General features: G+C 34.8%; 1 protein-coding gene and 3 non-coding genes across 5 annotated transcripts; 1 reads left to right on the top strand and 3 right to left on the bottom strand.

Moving 5' to 3' along the window:
* Positions 1–2,261: 2,261 nt before the first annotated feature.
* On the bottom strand, positions 2,262–2,345 carry Trnal-cag (transfer RNA leucine (anticodon CAG)). Its single transcript has one exon. It is a non-coding gene; the product is annotated as a tRNA-Leu (tRNA).
* A 742-nt stretch (positions 2,346–3,087) lies between these two features.
* Trnal-cag (transfer RNA leucine (anticodon CAG)) lies at positions 3,088–3,170 on the bottom strand. Its single transcript has one exon. It is a non-coding gene; the product is annotated as a tRNA-Leu (tRNA).
* Positions 3,171–5,990: 2,820 nt separating this feature from the next.
* Positions 5,991–6,075, top strand: Trnal-cag (transfer RNA leucine (anticodon CAG)). The gene has a single exon. It is a non-coding gene; the product is annotated as a tRNA-Leu (tRNA).
* A 702-nt stretch (positions 6,076–6,777) lies between these two features.
* Positions 6,778–15,929, bottom strand: LOC130641043 (serine/threonine-protein kinase Chk2-like). 2 transcript variants are annotated; one of them, XM_057447676.1, is made up of 3 exons: positions 14,795–15,929; positions 14,240–14,511; positions 6,778–10,071 (listed from the first exon to the last, which is right to left on the bottom strand). In XM_057447676.1, exon 3 carries the CDS (start codon positions 10,048–10,050, stop codon positions 8,404–8,406), a length of 1,647 nt encoding a protein of 548 aa, XP_057303659.1. In that variant the 5' UTR covers positions 10,051–10,071; positions 14,240–14,511; positions 14,795–15,929; the 3' UTR covers positions 6,778–8,403. The 2 variants fall into 2 exon arrangements, with proteins under 2 accessions (XP_057303659.1, XP_057303660.1); XM_057447677.1 differs by lacking the exon at positions 14,240–14,511 and having other exon boundaries at positions 14,795–15,927.
* Between the last annotated feature and the right edge of the window lie 3,668 nt (positions 15,930–19,597).

Raw genomic sequence — 19,597 nt, 5'->3', positions numbered from 1 at the left:
CGATTGAACAACAATCAAGCATATGCTAGGGAGTTTTTTTATAAAGAAAACGTAGAGTTGTAACTTCTTTTTAACGACTTTTAGAGAGCATCTTCCTTAATTTTCAAGTTTATGTCAGAAATGAGATTCGAACCTACGCCTACGAATGTAGACTGCTACCTGAACGCAGCGCCTTAGACCACTCTGCCATCCTGACTGTCTTTCACGCCACTTTGAATTTCAAGTATGTAAGTGATATTGCTACTGCATTAATTGAGGGAATAACAATTATATTTCAAGGTTAAACACTAATCCGTGGCCTTGGCTCTCGTTTGAACATAAAAGAAGACTGTATTTCTAAAATAACGACCTGTACGAGGAACAGCCATAAATTATATGCCATGGAGTTTTTTTATAAAGAAAAGGTAGAGTTGCAACTTCTTCTTAACGACTCTTAGAGGGCATCTTCCTTAATCTTCATGTTGATGACAGAAGTGGGATTCGAACCCACGCCTACGAATGCAGACTGCCACTTGGACGCGGCGCCTTAGACCACTCCGCCATCCTGATTGTCTCTTACGCCACTTTGAATTTCAAGTATGTAAGTGATATTGATTCTGGATTAATAGAAGGAATAACAACTATATTTCAAGGTAAAGCACTAGTCCATTGTCTTTACATTCGTTTGAACATAAAAAGAGGGTGTGTTTCAACATTAACGACCTCTACGGTTGAACAACCATAAAGGATATTATAAGAAAGTTTCTCATAAAGAACACATACTGTTGCAATTTCATTTTCCACATTATAAAGAGCAGCCTTCTTAATCACCAATTACATGTCAGAAGTGGGATTCCAGCCCACGCCTACGAATGTAAACTGTGACCTGAACGCAGCGCCTTAGAACACTCGGCCATCCTGACTATATTTTCCGCCACATTGCATGTCAAGTATGTAAGTATTATTGATTCTGGAATAATAGAAGGAAAAACAACTATATTTCATGGTAAAGCATTAATCCTTGGTCTTGACTTTCGAGTGAACATAAAAAAGGACCGTGTTTCTGCATTAAAGACCTGTACGGTTGAACAACCTTAAAGCATATGCCAGAAAGGTTTCTTATAAAAGAGACCTACTGTTGCAATTTCCTTATACTCATTTTAAAGAACATCCTTCTTAATGTCGAATTACATGTCAGAAGTGGGATTCCAACCAACGCCTACAAATGTAAACTGCGACCTGAACGCAGCGCCATAGACCACTCAGCCATCCTGATTGTCTTTTACGCCAATTCGAATGTCAAGTATATAAGTGTTATTGATTCTGGATTAATAGAAGGAATAACAAGTATAGTTCACGGTAAAACTCTAACCCTTGTTGATACTGGTTTTATACAAGGAAAAACAAGTACATTTGAGTATAAGGCTTTAACTCTTGGTCTTAACTTTTGTTTGAACATAAAAAAGGACCGTATTACTACATTAACGACCTGTAAGGTTGAACAACCACAAATCATATGCTAGGACTGTTTTTCGTAAAGAACAGCCACAGTTGCATCTTCCTTTTACCAATTTTTAAGTAACAAACTTCTTAGTCCTTAAATTCATGTCACAATTGGGATTCCAACCCACGTCTACGGATTTAGACTGCGACCTCAACAGAGCACGTTGGACTACTCGGCAATCCGGAGTGTGTTTTACGCAAATTTGCATGTCAAGTATGTAAGTGATATTGATTCCGGATTAATGCAAGGAATAAGAAGAATACTTCTCGATAAAACTTCAACCTTGGACTTGACTTTCGTTTGAACATAAAAAGGTCCGTATTTCTACATTAGCAACATGTACGGTTAAACAACAATCAAGCACATTCTAGGGAAGTTTTTCATAAAGAACACCTACAGCGGCAATTTCTTCTTAACAATATTTAGAGAGCGTCTTCCTTAATATCAAAATTTATGTCAGAAGTGGGATGCGATCCCACGCCTGTGAATATAGACTGCGACCTGAACCCAGCACCTTGGACCACTCGGCCATCTTGACTGTCTTTTACTCCATTTTGCATGTCAAGTATATAAGTGATGTTGACTCGGCACTAATACAAGGAATAAGAAGTTTATTTCTAGATAGAACTTTAACCTTTAGTCTTCACATTACATTGAAGATCTGTGCGGTTGAACAACCATAAAGCATGTGCCTGGAAGGTTTTTCATAAAGAAGGCTTACTGTAGCAATTTCCTTTTACCGGTTTTTAGAGAGCTTCTTCCTTAATCTCCAAATTAATATCAGAAGGGGGTTTCGAACCCACGCCTACCAATGTAGACTGCGACCTGAACGCAGCGCCTTAGACCACTCGGCTATCCTAACTGACTTTAACGCCACTTCACATTTCGGGTATGTAATGTATATTGATTCCGGATTAATAAAAAGAATAACAATTATGTTTCACGGTACAACATAAATCCTTGGTCTTGGCTTTCGTTTGAACATAAGAAAGACCGTACTTCTACATTAACGACATGTACGGTTGAACAACCAGAAAGGATATTATAGGAAGGTTTTTCATAAAGAACACTTACTGTTGCAGTTTTAGAGATCATCCTTCCTAATCTCTAAATTCATGTCAGAAGTACGATTCCAACCCACGCCTTCGAATGTAAACTCCTGCCTGAACGCAGCGCCCTGCACCACTCGTCCAGCCTGGGTGTGGTTTACGCTATTTCGCATGTCAAGTATGTAATTGATATTGATTTTGGTTTAATACAAGGCATAACAAGTATATTTGAAAAGCTTTAACCCTTGGCCTTGACTTTGGTTTAAACCTTAGAAATAACCGTATTTCTACAGTAACAACCTGTGCGGTTGAACAACCATAAAGCATATGCTAGGAAAGTTTTTCTTGAGCGGACGTACTGTTGCAAGCTTCTTTTCCCAATTTTTAAAGAACATCCTTCTTTATCTCTATATTAATGTCTGAAGTGGAATTTCAACCCACGCCAACGAATGTAGACTGCGACCTGAACGCAGCGCCATAGATCATTCGGCCATCCTGACTGTCTTTTACGCCACTTTGAATTTTAGACAGCATCTTCATTAACCTTCAAATTTATGTCAGAATGGGATTCGAACCCACGCCTACGAATGTAGACTGCGACCTGAACGCAGCGCCTTAGACCACTCGACCATCCTGACTGTCTTTTATGGCATTTTTCAATTCAAGTATGTAAGTGATATTGATTCTGGATTAATTGAAGGAATAACAATTGTATTTCACGGTAAAACACTAATCCTTGGTCTTGGCTTTCCTTTGAACATAAAAAAGACTGTATTTCTACATTAAATAACTGTACGATTGAACAACCATAAAACATATGCCAGGAAGTTTTTTCATAAAGAAGACCTAATTTTTCAATTTCCTTTTACCAATTTTTAGAGATCATCCTTCTTAATCTCTGTATTAATGTCAGAAAGGGGATTCCAACCAAAGCCTGCGAATGTGGATTGCTTCCTGAACGCAGCGCTTTAGACCACTTGTCCATCTTGAGTGTGTTTTGCGCCATTTCACACGCCAAGTATGTAAGTGATGTTAATTCGGCATTAATACAAGGAGTAGGAAGTATATTTCTAGATAAAACTTTAACCTTTGGTCTTTGCATTCGTTTGAACCTAAAAATGGACCGCATTTCTACATTAACGACTTGTACGGTTGAACAATTATACAGGAAATTTTAGGAAGGTTTCTCATAAAGAACACCTACAGTTGCAATTTCTTTTTAACGATTTTTAGAGAGCTTCGTCCTTAATCTGCAGGTTTATGCCAAAAGTGGGATGCGATCCCACGCTTATGAATTAGACTGCAACCTGAACCCAGTGCCTTAGACCACTCGGCCATCCTGACTGTCTTTAACGCCATTTTGCATGTCACGTATATGAGTGATATTGATTCTGGATTAGTACAGAAGAGTCTCCATAACTCGAACGGCCAGGGGGGAAAGGAAACCGTTCGAGTTAAGGAGACGTTCGAGTAGTAGAGGTTTTCAAGTTTTTTCAAAATTTTTCCCTTATCTGCCTACCAGATGAACAAAAACAGTATATTAAGTACGTAGTCTTACTTATTGGGGGTTCTGGGTTGGTGAAATACAAAAACAGAGCGTTTTAGTTGCTTTTTGCTCAAATTTTTCGAAAAAAATCAGTTATAATTGATTGTTTACAAGTATCATCATAATCTCGTTTGATGTTTTTATTTAAGTCCTTTAGGGAAGCCAACATTTCTTCTCCAAATTTCGAGAAAACGCTTTGGAGCAGTTCCTTTTTCAAGCTCTTTGAGGGTACTGTATTTTATTTTACAGGACTTGTTATCGGCTCTACTTCTTTTTGACCCTGCCACAGACGCCCTTGTCAAATTGCTATGAAATTCTGTTTTTGAAAATTGGTTGAGAAAGCGTTGTCGTTTGAAACACAAACAAAACATTCGAATCATGCATTCGAACAATATAAGGCCCACAACACACGTAAACATTAAAATATGAAAATGATAAAGAGTTAAATGATCAGGAAAACTTATCAATTTTTTTCAAAATGCCACAAAATTCGAGTTATGGAGTCAAAAACCTTCAAGGGACAAAATAATCTGTTCGACTTAAGGGAACATTCGAGTTATGGAGGTTCGAGTAGTAGAGGTTTTTTTATAAGAGTTTATTAGGAAACTTTCACGGTGCCAACGAATTCGTTCGAGTTAAGGAGACTTTCGAGTAATAGAGGTTCGAGTTATGGAGACTCTACTGTAGAAGGAATAACAACTATAGATCATGGTAAAGCATTAATCCTTGGTCTTGGCTTTCGTTTGAACATAATAACAATTATATTTCAAGATAAAACAACAATACTTTGTCTCGGCTTTCGTTTGAACATAAAAAGACTGTATTTCTACATTAACGACCTGTATGGTTGAACAACCATAAATAATATGCTATGGAGGTTATTCGTAAAGAACACCTACAGTTGCAATTTCTTTTTAACGATTTTGAGAGAGAATCTTCGTTAATCTGCAAATTTATGTCAGAACTGGGATTCTAACCCACGCCTACGAATGCACACTGCGACCTGAACCCAGCGCCTTGGGCCACTCGGGCATCCTGGATGTCTCTTACGCCATTTCGCATGTAAAGTATGTAAGTGATATTGATTTGTCATTAATAGAAGGAATAACAAGTATATTTCACGGTAAAACATTGCAACACTACTACGATCAAAGTTCGTTTTTTGGGGAAAAGTGCGTTGCTGTAATTTTCTACGCTTTTCGCTTTTAGCATTGGCTGAACGGATTGCTTGATTTATAAGTTTTTCGTCTTCTGAATCAGACGCTAAGTCGTCACTTAAATATTCATTAACCGTTGCCAGATCTTTTCTGGCTGCCAGCTTAATGAGTTTAATACGTTTCTCAACTAAGATCACACCTTCAGACAACAATTTTTGCGCGTTTTCTATGTCCTTATCCGCCCAACTGTCCGCTGCCTTGTCGAATTTGTCCATAACGTTTAGACAAAAGTTAAATTGGTGTTGATTTCCTTTGCCTTTTAGATTGACGCTGGCTCTTTTGAGATTCCAACGCTTTATCAATCTTTGACTGTTGGTTGTCTAAAAGAAGTGAAGCAATTGCTTTAGCAACAGAGGTAGCAGCTGCCAATATTTGCTCTTTGTGACGTTGAAGTGCATCTTCCACCAGCTGTTGGATACGTGTATCGAGTTCTTCAGGATTCCACATGCTGTTTAAAGTTTGCGATGCTTTCCACGCAACCAAAGACCGAGGCTTGGCCGAGGATACAACAGGTGCATTTATACTATTCGCATGCGCATGCGCATAATTTGAAAAGTCGGGTTACATTGTAGTGCAGAATCCGAAAAGAAACTTCGTTCCCGACTCGCAGAACGTGGGAAACAGCGCTTACTCCTTGTATTAATCCACAACCAATATGACTTAAAAACTTGACATGCAAAATGGCGTGGAAAACAGTCAGGATGGCCGAGTGGTCTAAGGCGCTGCGTTCAGGTCGCAGTCTACATCCGTAGGCGTGGGTTCGAATCCCACTTTATGACGTTTATGTGTGCATCTTGTAAAGTTATCGCTTAAAAACACATTAAAATAATGTTACGGAGTCTTGTTGTTGATGTTTGGTTTTTCAGTTCCTAAAAGTTTCAGTTTCTAAAAATACATAAGTCCTGCAATACACATTTTCTTTACGAAACAGGGCGAAAGGCCTAGTTCTAAAAGTTTTTTATTTGTAGGCTGAAATTCCATGTTTCCAGTTCCAAAATGTTTCTTATATAGTTTCTTAATTTTCCTAGCAAAATAAGGGTTTCTTATATCAAATAAATAGTTCAAACAGTTTCTTTAATTTTTGGATTAGTTGGTTTCAAAATAAAAAAATAAAGCATTTTTTCGTTTCAAAGTCTCTTTTACTAAAAGTTATCAACAACACAACGGAACAAAATATGAACAATACAACTCAAGAAGAATAAAAAACATGACCCTAGTCCACTAAAATCACGTCCAATGCATTGAAGTCATCCAGTTTGATGTAATTTTTTTCAATTATTTGTAAGAATTATTTAGAAACAAGTTTCTTATTTCAGAAATAGACATAGAATGTAGTAGTAAAAGTTTCTTAATTTTTAATGTAGGTTTCTTATATACATGTGTCTTATAAAAAAAACGTGAACGATGAAATTCGCAACAATTAATTAAAAGGTAATATGAAAGAAACAAAGGTAATAAGAAGGAAATACTAACTAAAACATGTACTGTAACGAAAAAAAATGCAAATACGTATATATAATATATATACAACAGTCGCGTGACTTAAACAATGGTAATGTTTCTACAAGAGCAAGAGATAAAGAGTAAACAAATATTTTTTAATAAATCATATGCAGCGTTGTATTACAAATGGTAATGTAATAAAATAAAAATCACAGGCAGAATGCAATATGCCCTAAGAAGATAAATTATGCGGTATATATTTTCGTAAATTCGGCTCAATTCGCGAAAATACGTCCACGCGAAATAGCCTTCGAGGACCGATTCGCTAAAATAAATCCGCGCGAAAACTGTTCTTCCATCCTTTTGTTTCCATTTTAGGAAATTTAATTTTTTAATTTAGACTTCAGATTCTGATCAAAACTATTTTTGAGGAAAGAAGACAAATCATTTCCTTCGAGAGAAAAATATGTGCAATCAATTAGACGTACAAAAAGTTACTGAAGTGCAAAAAGTTAATTTAACATACGTGTGACAAAAAATTTAAATATATAAAAAATACCTAAGCCTTACAGTAGCGAAAATTAATCAACGCGAGCAATGAAAGTCTCCAAAATCTCCCTAAAAGTGCTTTAAGGCAAAACGTTGTATGCACATTTGACTAAAGGGGTATAGTGCTTAAATTTATCAATGTTCGTGAAGTATATGTTTGTATTTAAAATAAAATTTCAATTACATACGTTGAGCAAAAATGACGTGAAAGAATGAGCAAGCGGATAGAGGATTTTCTAAACTTTAAAATTAAAAAAAAATAGCTCAAAATTTGGTTTGTATACAAATTGATTTAATAGAAAAGAAGTAACTACGTTTGTAGAAATATTTTAAAACAACATAAAAAATGAAAACTAACAAAAGAAATAATACTCAAAAATAATGCTGACGTCAGCATTTGTAAGCATTAAGTATGTACAACACATTTCAGCGAAATTTGTTACAATGATAGTCCTTTAATTTGCATTTCCAAGCTTTACCAGATGTGTTTTTTGTAATCAATTTTGCGAGGTCTAAAAAACGCGTTTCGAGAATAATAATTTTGCGAATTAGCTATGATGAGAGATTTGGCCAAAAACTTTTTTACTCTAATGGGCCATTTCAAAAAAAATTGTCAAAAATATATTTTTAGAAGCCCACTAACACTACTTTATGACTTCTTTGATAATATCACGGCTATATATTATTATCTAAAAAAAAAGAATGTGGAAATTTTGCGGGTTTTAAGAAATTAAAAAAAAAAATTAATACCGCAAAAAGTAAGGTTTGTAGTGTTGTACAGCAAAATTTTTTCTGCGAAATGTTCTAATTAGAAACAAATTCTGAAAACTTCGGTACTATAAGATTAAAGTCAGTAAAACGAATGGGAACTAAATGAAAATTTTTTTCGAACTTGAGAAGTGTTTTTCATGCAAAATAAAAGGATTCGCAGTAACAGCATATATTTCTTTCAAAAACACTTTCTTTCTTTAAAGTATGCGTTAGCTCTTTAAATAATGTGCCAAATTTGCAATGACTTATGATCGCGAAAGTTCCTGTTCTCATATACCAACTGAATATATTATGGACGGAATATAAAGCAGAAAACTTAACATAAATATTTATGAATATCTTAATCTAATTATCGATTTTCTGTTTCTTACACAGCTGTTCCAAAGCAGGTTTAAACCAGTCATGCTGCAATGCTTCGTGTAACTTTATTCTTTTGTTTACATCAACAGTCAGAAGTTGGCGAACTAATTCTTTGGCTTCAAAGGAAATATGCTGCCAGTTTATACTTTCGAAATCGTACACACCGCTCAAAATCGAGGCGTTTAACGCGTCCATGCCATCCTTCATAGTAAAAGGTAGCTCAGCAGAGAGACAAGCATACAATATACAACCAAGAGACCACAAATCAACGTTTTTAGTGTAGCCAAGTCCCCTAACGATTTCCGGTGCACGAAAATTGGGCGTGCCAACATCTGTTTTTAATACAGACTGTTCGGAAGCGATCCGACTGTGACCGAAGTCTGTTAATTTGACATGCGCTGTTTCGATGTTCTTACAAGTTAACAGCACGTTTTCTGGCTTTATGTCCCGATGAACGATGTTGTTTTTATGGAGGAAATCTACAGCTTGTAAAAGCTCCATAAACAAATCCTTGCACCGGCTTTCTGCTAGAGCACCATACTTTTTTAAGTATTGGAAGAGTTCTCCTCCATCAACGCATTCTAGAACGATACAGACATTTTCATCGGATTCATAAAAACCTTTAATTTCTACGATATTTGGGTGCTTAAGCCCCATCATTAAATTGGCTTCATAGCTGATGTCCTTGACGAAACACAGAGAAGGCGTTTTTTGGATGATCTTTATTGCTACCTGTTCGTTCGTCGTCTTTAGAAATCCTCTCTGCACGACACCGTAAGTACCTTCGCCAAGTCTTACAGTTTCTACTATGTATTCTTCCTTTAGTTCCTTTGGAAACTTACTGAGCATAGCCTCATGATAATTGATGTCGAAATACATAAACGTTTCGTAATTTGAATATATTAAACTTATTTTAGAACAGTTCGTTAAAGGCTGAGAATTGCCCTTTCCAATTTTCTCGCCATTTAAATAAGTCCCGTGTCTGCTTCTGTCCGATATGTAAACAGTAAAGCCGGTTGGCGATTGTTCGTCTACGACCCTATAAATCGTAAAATGAAACACCGAGAGTTGGAAAAACACAACTTTATTGTTCCATTTGACTTTTTTAGGAAATTTATATTCACAGTTATAATGACGTCCAAACTGAATAGGCCCATTGCCTTTTAAATTGTAATTCCTATACTCATTATTAACTGCAGTCAACAAGCCCCACGTGGGACCGGTAACGATATTTGAATTGCCTTTCGATATATCATTACTTGGAAGTGGATTTGTAACGATCCCCGAATTGTTAGATTCTAGGGACAAAGTTGTTGCTTGACTCGTGGAACTGCCTAAAGACGAATTGGTACTTTTGGATGAATATGTTAACGGTGTTTGATTAGTGGCAATCTCCGAAGTTCCTGATTCTAGTGAAATCGTTGTGGCTTGACTATTGGAACTGTTACTGTTTTGCGATTCGAGACGACTATCGTCAGAAGATGATTTGACATATTGTGATGAAGAACTTAATGATCGCTTTCTGCCTGTACTTGAAATAGGTATTTCACCACTTGCTAATAGATTACTGGTATTTGAATCCAAAGAATGAGATTGATTTGGACTTGATGATGTCTTTGTGGAATCCTCCATAAAAAGATTTGTAATCTATAACTAAACGATAAAATTATGATTATACCAGTAAAAATTCCTTCTTTTTCTCATTTCTACAAAATAGTTTGAATTCATATCAAAATTTTATTCTAAGACTATAAATTTTTTGTAGCAATGAACTAACAAATGTGTAATAAACAGTTGATTTAAAAAGGGTATTAAAACACATTGTTATCAAAGAGTGCGAAACCACTTTTAGCCTCCATAAGGAAATGTTTAAAACTAGTCAGCCACATACACAAAAAATCACATTATTAATTTGTTATTTAATTTTCCTGAGAAAAAATAGCAATTTACCAGTGTCACTTACGTATAAAAGTAGATAAATATTAGCAATTATTATCGTGACATAGAAAACGCAAAGACTAGTTGCCTAGAGGCTGGTGGCCTTGTGGTAGAGCGTCCACCTCCAGTGTGAAAGGTCTTGGGTTCAAACCCCGACCGAGTCATGCCAGAGACTATAAAAGTGAGAATCGACCCTTTCTCCTTAACGTTAAGCACGAGAATAGAATTGGTATCTTAGGCGGTTGTCTAGTTGAGCGGTTGGTGTGCTTGCACGCATTCCTAGCTCAAATGGGACCTAGGACCCCCTTCGCAGGACCCTCGTTAATAACAGTTCCTATAGAAACTGAAGAGGCTATCCTGGGTAAATAATATTACTAATAAGTAGCTTTGGGCTGCTTAAGGTCAGGGAATGATTTTGACTGGGTATGACACCATGATATACCTTAAGAGAAGAAATTATTGCACAAAAAAAGATTGCTCAGAAAAAGATTGCGGAATTTAAAAAAATGAGCCATCTTTTTCTCTTTAATAGTTACGTCATTTTTTCTGTATAATTTCACAAGTGCGTAGCACTAAAAAATTAATTATTCACAATATTTTAATTTAAAGAAAAATTCTTGGAGAAGCTGAATATTTTTTGTTAAAGATAATAGTATTTTTAGCTATAAAATCGTGACAAGTGTGTTATAAAAAAAATACGGATATACACGGGGCTTTTTTTTACAAGAAACATGCATACACGAAACATAGGCTCAAATCGGCAAAAAAGTAAGAAACATCCTAAAAACATGGGCAGGCTCAGAAAGGCAAGAAACAATTTTTACTAACACATATTCCACTCCAAGAACCAAAAACTAAACAGAAAGCACTGAAATTTTTACAGAGGAAATACTCACAGGAAAACATTTGCATCGATTTCTCTCAGGAAGGAAGTATGTTTGTTCGTCAGGAAAGCATGTTTTCAAAAAATTGAGAATAAAAGAAACATTTGAAACTTATTTCTCGAAAAAACTAAGAAACATTAAGCCTAAGCCCAAATGCATGTTTCTTGCAATAAACTAACGTGTATTTTTTATTTTTTGTGCATAACCACTGCACGAACAAGTTAATTGCATAAAATACTTATATTTCATATGTGTGCAAAATTAGATTAAGGGATTCCAAGTTTTGTAAAACAAACATGTTTCTACACAAATATAAATCTCATCAGTGTTGGCTGGCATAAATTTAAGATTAAAGAAATTTTTTAGCATCATCAAGCCACGCAAAACGATCAGTTTATAAAAAAATAAGTTAAATATCACAAAAACTCTTAATTTTAAGAGATGTCTATATTACTCATAAGGAGGACACAGAATTAAATGTGTGCGAAATCAAGAACGTGGGCAAAAATTAACTGCTTAATGTCATGAATTAAAAGTCAAGCATCTTCTGATAGCAAAACATTGAAGATATACAACCAAAATAAACTCAAAATTTGAGGTTCAAATTTTTGGTTAATTTAGAGCACTTTTTTCAAACTTGAGAGCTAATGTTCTTAAAATCTTCAAAATATGACATGAATTATTTTGTTTTATCTGTTAGAGTACTTAGTGGACTGCCTAAATCAATTTACAGAAAAGCAAGGCAAAATTTGCACAATTATACTTTTCCCCATGGGTGGCGAGTCAATATGGGCAAGTGAATATTACCATAGCCTGGGTTAATCTCAGCCATATGAGGAAAATGGATTAGATAGCACACTGTGTGGGCCATTGCTGGAACTTGTCAGTTAGAGTGCAGATCCGAATGTGCAGCTCAAAATGAGTATTACTTTTATGTTAACTAATAATACACAAATGAGGAAATCAAATACATTTTTTATCAAGATCATCTGGTAACTTATATAAGCAACATTTTTTTAGTTAGCCATATCAAAGCACAGCTTGATTCGTTCTAAAAGACGTATGGGAAAAGGTCTGATAAAAAAAATTAATATGCATAATAATGCGCTTGACATCAGTGGTTGGTTGATTCTAAGGACCAAACATACAAGAACACGTCAACCCTTCTAGAAACAAGTACATGTGTTTTTCAGGTAAATTTTCAAATATGTCACTAAAAGTAGATACTCATAACTTAAAATAATACCAGAACTGTTTAAGAAATCAAAACATTACGTTTGATGATTTTGTTTCATTTGTTCTCAAATCTCCATTATTACACGATTTTCTGTAATAACATTGCAAGTGCGTCATCAAAAATCACATCTCTGTAATCGCAATTCGTTACATATTTGGTAATCCAGGGCACTCTTGTTTTAATACGCCGTAGTATCACTATGAAATTGTAGCTTCAGTTGTCTGGGTTTTTTCGTTACAAAATGAAACGTTAAGAAACATCTCACTTTTTAAGGTGTATGCCTTTTCATTACGACATTCTAACATCTAAAAATTTTCGCAAATGTACGTTTTTTATAAGTAAGATTTGTCCTGACTTTTTCTGTTCTTATTTTCTTAACCTTTTTTAGTCTACTTAATACCAAGTACATTGTTGTAGTTACTGTAAATTCTGCAATGAACGCCTCCGGCATTTAGCAAATGTTTGAAAGGGGTCATTTATTAAGATAAGTATTACTTAGACCCATATGCTTATTAAAAAAAATAACATTTGAATATTTATTTTCTGACATTATACCGTATTTACCCTATTTTCCCTACTGTGAGATCAGCATTTCAGCCTTAGAAATAAAAAAAGACTAACTCAATAAGAATTACAGCAATTCTGCATGCTAGATTACAAGGGAGACACAATAATTTTTTCAATCCACACTAAAAAAGCAGGTTTACTAGAGAGGCGGAAATAAATACAGTAACCGATATTTAATGAAACATTCAACACATCAAACTCTAACAAACACCTCATTTTGACAGAGAGCATTAATTATAGAGGTTTAATATATTTTTCATTTTCCAGAAGAGTATTTAGAGTATTTTTAACGCACTGTATATATGCGAGAAAAAAGCCATCACAAGTGGATCAAATTGAGCATTATATAAATGTATATACTCCAGAACTCCTTATCTAAGCCATTCCTCAAAATTCTGGTTAATAGAACCACATAGCGCATGCATTGTGACAGACGAAAAAAGTAGGAACACATAGGACGAATTGGTTATTTACGTTAACTCATATATATTTTATGGAATAAAGATTGAAAATGTAATAAAATTGCATTTTTGACCTAAATTTTCAGACCAAATTTATTATTTCTAAATATCCTTGGGTTAATCAAATCCCAGTCTAGCTCTTCGAGCATGTTCTTATTAAAAAAAATGTGTAGTAAATCTATAAATGAGTTGCAAATGGTTACAAAGTTACGTAAATGCATGCACATCTTAAAAGGATCACAAGGCTAAATTGGCAAATAAATCTACATTTACGTTAATATATAAATAAATTTTTACGAATGCAAGATTAAAAATGCACTTGGATAGTTTTTTATCGAATATATGTGACAATTGCAGGGAATTTGATAATAATTTAATCGACGAACATAAAAGATTGTTGTTGTCTGTGTTTTTCGAATAATTAGCCAAAAAATTTATGCATCAGCCATATTGCACTATTATCGATAATCTGCTGACAAAGCAAAATTAGTGATAATTAGAGCTCAGCATTGTTTATCGCTAATGATCTTTAAAAAAAAACTACGGTTTTGACAAAGTTTTTTTTTTTGAAGATATATATATACTTTGCTGTTTATTTTTTTGTCCATGCATATGCATGCACATCATGTCCATCATTGTTCTTGATGCAAAATTAAAACGTCTAGTCACAACTCATCATAGCCGAAATACCAATTCTACGCAAGTACAGTATATATACTCAATATTATAATTACTTTATTGCTGACTTTTGGTGATTGGTAACAATCCGCAACCAATAATGCAAAATCAATAGATGAATTCTGTTGTGTACATTTTCAGTGGTAAGCTTTTCGGCCCTGTGAAGCAAAGTTATTAACAGTTCATTTCAACTCACAGAAGTATTCTCAGGACTTTAAATGAACTCAAATGAAGTTTCCTTGAGAATAAATCTACAAAAGACCTCTCTTCACCAAATCCTAGCATCTTTTTTTCTGCCACGCCAATGCCAGAGCCAAACAGCTTACAGCTGAAAAATAAAAAAACGTCACAGTAGAATTCATCTATAGCTACATACCTAGCTAGCTACCTAGGGTGATCTTTTAATGACAGTACAACATGCTAATAAGTTAGTTTTATATGTTTTTAAAACAAACAACAGGGCTTTAGTAGGTAAATTTTTGCAACAGGGGTTGCCTTTGACAGTGTTAAGATGGACGTTTATGAAATTTTTGTTTGTTTTGTACAGTATCATATATAGAGGCGAGCTAGCTAGCTAGCTAGCAGGAGCAGACTTGAAAAGAATAGCTAACCTTTTCTCTTTCTCTGCTACTCGTTTTTAAAACATTCTGGCGAAAATGGAATCAGTTTGGACAGAGAAAGCATGTTATGGTAGTCACCAGCACGATAGCACGATTTATCAATTCTATATACCTACAGGATATTTGATGAACGCCACACAAGCAACAATGTTGCGTAGCGGAAATACACAACCTTGTGTATAGTAGTCATTGTATTCATCATGGTAGCCATAGCTATGGGACGTGCCCTTCGCAAGGTTGGAATGGATGTTGGTTTGCCAAATGATTTTGAAGCTAGTTTTAGCTTAGTTTAGGTGAAGGTCAAAGGTTAAAAGTCTTGTTAATACAGAAATGCAACTTCGACGAAAATTAGCGCGCCACCTTCTAGTTTATTAAGTTGTTTGTGGTTTTGCACTGCAAACAGTAAGGATTAGTTCCATAACACAAGAATGGGTATAAAATATTTAGCTAGCTAAAGCATCATTGATTAAATTAAGATAAATCTAAAACTGCACACTCTGATTATTGTACACTGGGAGAAATGCATGAAAGGCGAAATGGCGGACTGACGTCTCGTCTCCCTGTTCATTTTAACATAAAGGGATTAGAGTCTACAGAAGCAAATGACTTTAAAGTCATTTGCCTCACCTAAGATAAATAAAACACTGTTTTTAGAAGAAGAAAAAGAAGAAGATATCTATTTGTTTCAAAAGTTAAAAAACATTCTGCCAGAGGTGCCACATCCAATCAGAGGGAAAACCGTAAATTAGACACGGCGGACGTCACAAATATCTGGTGTTACAGTCATTTGAGCACTAAAAATAGAGTCAGCCGGTCGTTTGGCTAATGATAACTCAAAATTTTGCAAAATTGTATCCAACCGTCCAGAGGAGGGTGCCAATAAGCTGCATACACCGTAAAAAGTGTGGGCGTTTTCGGGCTAGTTCGGCATTTTGAAAAATTTCAGGTATTTGCTCGAAAAAACCTGCATAGTCCCGAACAATGCCCAAAAAAAAGATTCACCACAAAATAAATCTCGAAGAATTACTTAAAAAAGTATAAAAATTAAAATGAACTAAGGCCACCATCAAAAATATGTTATCTCGGTTGATTGGGTGTATTTTTTCCCGGGCTTTTTAGATGGGGCAAGATTCGTTCCCAGGGACAAAAAACAGTACAGCGCCACTTGACATCGTATGCAGACCCTTCTTTCGCGGCCCTGTCTGTAAACTTGCCCTGACTACCCTAAACAAATTTATTTTTACGGGAATTAATTTTCCCAAGTTTTTGTCAATTTTGGGAAAATTAGTTCTTACAAAATTTTTTTCAAATATATCTTGTTTGGATCAAAAAGTTTTTTCCGGATTTTTTCCGACTTACCAACTCGTGTTTTCATTACAAAAATGAGTTGGTCGGAGAGGACGCAAACATAATATATTTTTGATGGTGGCCCAACTATGTTGTAGCAAAGTTCTCAAAAGAACTGTTTTTATGATTTTTGATAAGATTTACTGGATAAATAACTTATATATAAACTTTATTAACTCCTTTTTCTTCAAACGCATTATTTCAGCTGTCGTCCGCCATGTTTATGTTACAAGGTGTTGCATTTCGGGAATGGTTCGGGTGTGTTCAGGAAAGTACGGGTGGTTTCGGTGGACAATCGTCAATTTAATGCGAAAAGTCGCCCAAACTCGCCTGTATATATGCGTGTGTTTGCGGTTTATCTTCACCCTTGCGCCATTAAATCGCCAATATTTAATGATAACTTTGGCACCTCGTTTAAATAGAGTTTCCGCGCACTGTTTTTAACTAGTTCTCAAAACCCTTTTCGCATTTTAAAGCGAAGCACAACAATAATGATGAGTAATGGCTTTGGGGAGACAACAAACGTATAATATTTTTTTTGTCATTTTAGTTTTTTCAACTCAGTATATCAAAAATTTCGATCAAATATTAGGGTCTCTAACACCAAATATTTGTGACATCCACCTAATCAAGCCAAAATATGATAGTAGCTGTAGACTTTTTAAAAAGTAGTTTTGAAACTTGTGAAACCAACTTTGCGTATTTTAAATTATATTTTAAAATATACTAAAAATAGAAAATTTAAAAATATACTAAAAATAGAAACAAGTTTTTTAAACTTTTCACTGATTTCTTTTTTTGCAAACGCCCATGAGGGTGCCAACTCGCAAAACTAACAAAAATCGCAGGGCTGTTGGACGACTTCCAGCGTTTAAAAAAAACTTAAAATTTCGCCTAGAGAAACCTGAATAAATTTGAAACAACAATTATTACCATGTTTTATGCTTGTAATGTCGAGCAGTATTAGTGGAAATGTTCTGATATCTTTTATATATTTGATAAATATATACAGTACTGTGAAAAGGTTTGTTAACATCGTGGTTCGTGTTTTTTTCATGGTACGTACGAACCATGATAGCCCACGATGCGTATTTTTTTTAACAATCATGGACCTGGTGGGCTACACAAGCAAAAATTAAACATTACACTGTGGCGTCCATGATAGATAACTTCTATTGTAAAACAACAAAGACCGTATTAGTTTATCAATTAAATCAAAAACTGACGACAAAAAATAAATTAACACTTGTTGTTTTAATTCGTTGTGATAAAGCTAGCTACACGATAGATTTTAATTGTTTGTGAATCAAAATGCGATGTAACAAAACATTTCTATCGCTGCTTTTTGTCTATATCAAGTTAAAAAAGCATATATTCATAGTTTTCGCTTGGTGTATACTTTTTCGTCATGGACGCGATCGTATTTTTACGAAATGTCATTTGTCTAGAAAAGTTAAATTTGTCTGCGCCTATAGAAATGCTTTTTTAGATTGCATTTTAAAAGTTCAAAAACGAAAAGCGGCGATAGAAATGTTCTTTTAGATCGCATTTTAAAAGTTTAAAAACGAAAAGCTGCGATAGATATGTTTCTTAAGATTGCATTTTACAAGTTTAAAAACGAAAAGCTGCGATAGATATGTTTTTTAAGATTGCATTTTACAAGTTTATAAACGAAAAGCGGCGATAGAAATGCTTTTTTAGATCGCATTATAAAAGTTTAAAAACGAAAAGCGGCGATAGAAATGTTTTTTAGATCGCATTTTAAAAGTATAAAACCTGAAACAAACAAATTAACTTTAATGAAAGACTTTTTTGAAAAGTAAAAAAATTAAATTATACTTGCATATAAAAATCATGGAGCTCGCGAAAAATAATCGTGGGACACACGATCCTTCATGGAGATAATAATATTAGCGTGGTGGCCAGGATAGAATGTTTGAATGTTTGTTATACATAAAGACCACGATTTTATCATGGTGCGTGTGCACCACACTCGTTACACGAACACGAGTACTGTAGCTGTAATGAAATTCCACAGATAATAAACTGAGAGTACAACAACAAAAGAGGATCTTCCTTCTTCTTAACAGAATTTAAATGAGAACAATGAGCTCAGGCGTGCATTGCATTTCAGGCACAATTTGGGCGGTTTCAGACAGGCCCACTCCTTTCTGGGCGGTTACAGACAAAAACCTCAACCCCCTCAAAAAAAAACACCTGCAGTGGCCCTCATATATTCCGCAAGTCGGCACCCTCCTCTGCATGTAAATAATGGTAATTTTAGAGGCTGAAAAGTTATGTAGTACAAAATGGTTTTTCCTAAAAAAACTTCGAATGTTAGACATATAAAGTTACGCTCTATCGCAAAGACATAGTAATCTTAATCAAACAAAATATTCTGTGATTTGGCAGCAATTCTGCTATCTGCAATGGATATTAATTACAGTTCGGAAAACTCTATACCTCTACACTGTAAAATTCCTTAAATGTCATGCTATATCAGTTAGGGAAAACTGCTAACTGTGTACTGCTAATTAGGAGAATCTAGTTCAACCCCTTTAGAACAAAATTGAGGGACCACATCAATTATTTTATCTTTGTAAATAAAGCCAAGGTCAGTAATAAAGCAATGTAGAACAAACGTGGGAGCCATTAGTTGTTTTGACAGGTTTTGTGCTAAGCGTGTCTAATTAGGTGGCACATGCAGTCTTAGCCATAAATTCAAAATGGCCTATCCGCCAAATTAGGATTATATCTGCCAAATTTGGATTAAATCACAAAGTGGTTATTTATTGATTTCGACCCCAGCAAATTTTTTTGAATTTAACAGATTACTGTTCATCGATTTCTCAGAGCGTGCAAACATGAAAAGGCACGTAGTTTCGGCATATCTGGGCTAATCGTATCGTAGCCTAATTAGACGTCCTTTAACCAAATTAGGCTGTTGCATGCTTCAAATTAAGAGTAGTACGTCAAATTAGCAGCAGTACACTCTTAGTTAACAGTTTTCCCTGACTGTTTTTTTTATAAACTAATCTATACAAAGATGGGATAGTCATTTAGTGCCTTATTGTGAAAGATTTGTGTTTTCAAGGACACATTTCATGTAAGAACCCATAGATTTTAGAGGCTGAAAACTTGCCACAAATTAAGAAAAAACTAAAAATGTAGTATTCAACTGAGAATTTAGGGAGAAAAAAATGTGAGTTTAGAACTACTAAAAAGAAATTATTTCTGAACTGGATTTTCTTGCATGTTATTAACAATAATATTAGCTGGAATATTCTTACATAAAAGTTTTAGGAAGATAAAAGGCGTGTTTTTTCCGTTTTCTAGCTTGCTGACAAAGTCATCAGAAGCCATGTTTTCCCACTTCTTTATCTATATTTAATCACCAACATCAATTGATAGGAGGCTGGTAATTTTTTCCAAATTCTTTATATAGCC

The sequence above is a fragment of the Hydractinia symbiolongicarpus genome, chromosome 4 (assembly GCF_029227915.1).
Source record: "Hydractinia symbiolongicarpus strain clone_291-10 chromosome 4, HSymV2.1, whole genome shotgun sequence".
Taxonomy (NCBI): Eukaryota; Metazoa; Cnidaria; class Hydrozoa; order Anthoathecata; family Hydractiniidae; genus Hydractinia; species Hydractinia symbiolongicarpus.
Note: the sequence above shows the minus strand (reverse complement) of the source record. Positions and strands in the feature narration are given on the sequence as shown.

What these genes read in the sequence shown, in the direction of transcription:
- LOC130641043 (XM_057447676.1), bottom strand. Translation starts at nt 10,050, where the DNA reads ATGGAGGATTCCACAAAGACATCATCAAGTCCAAATCAATCTCATTCT.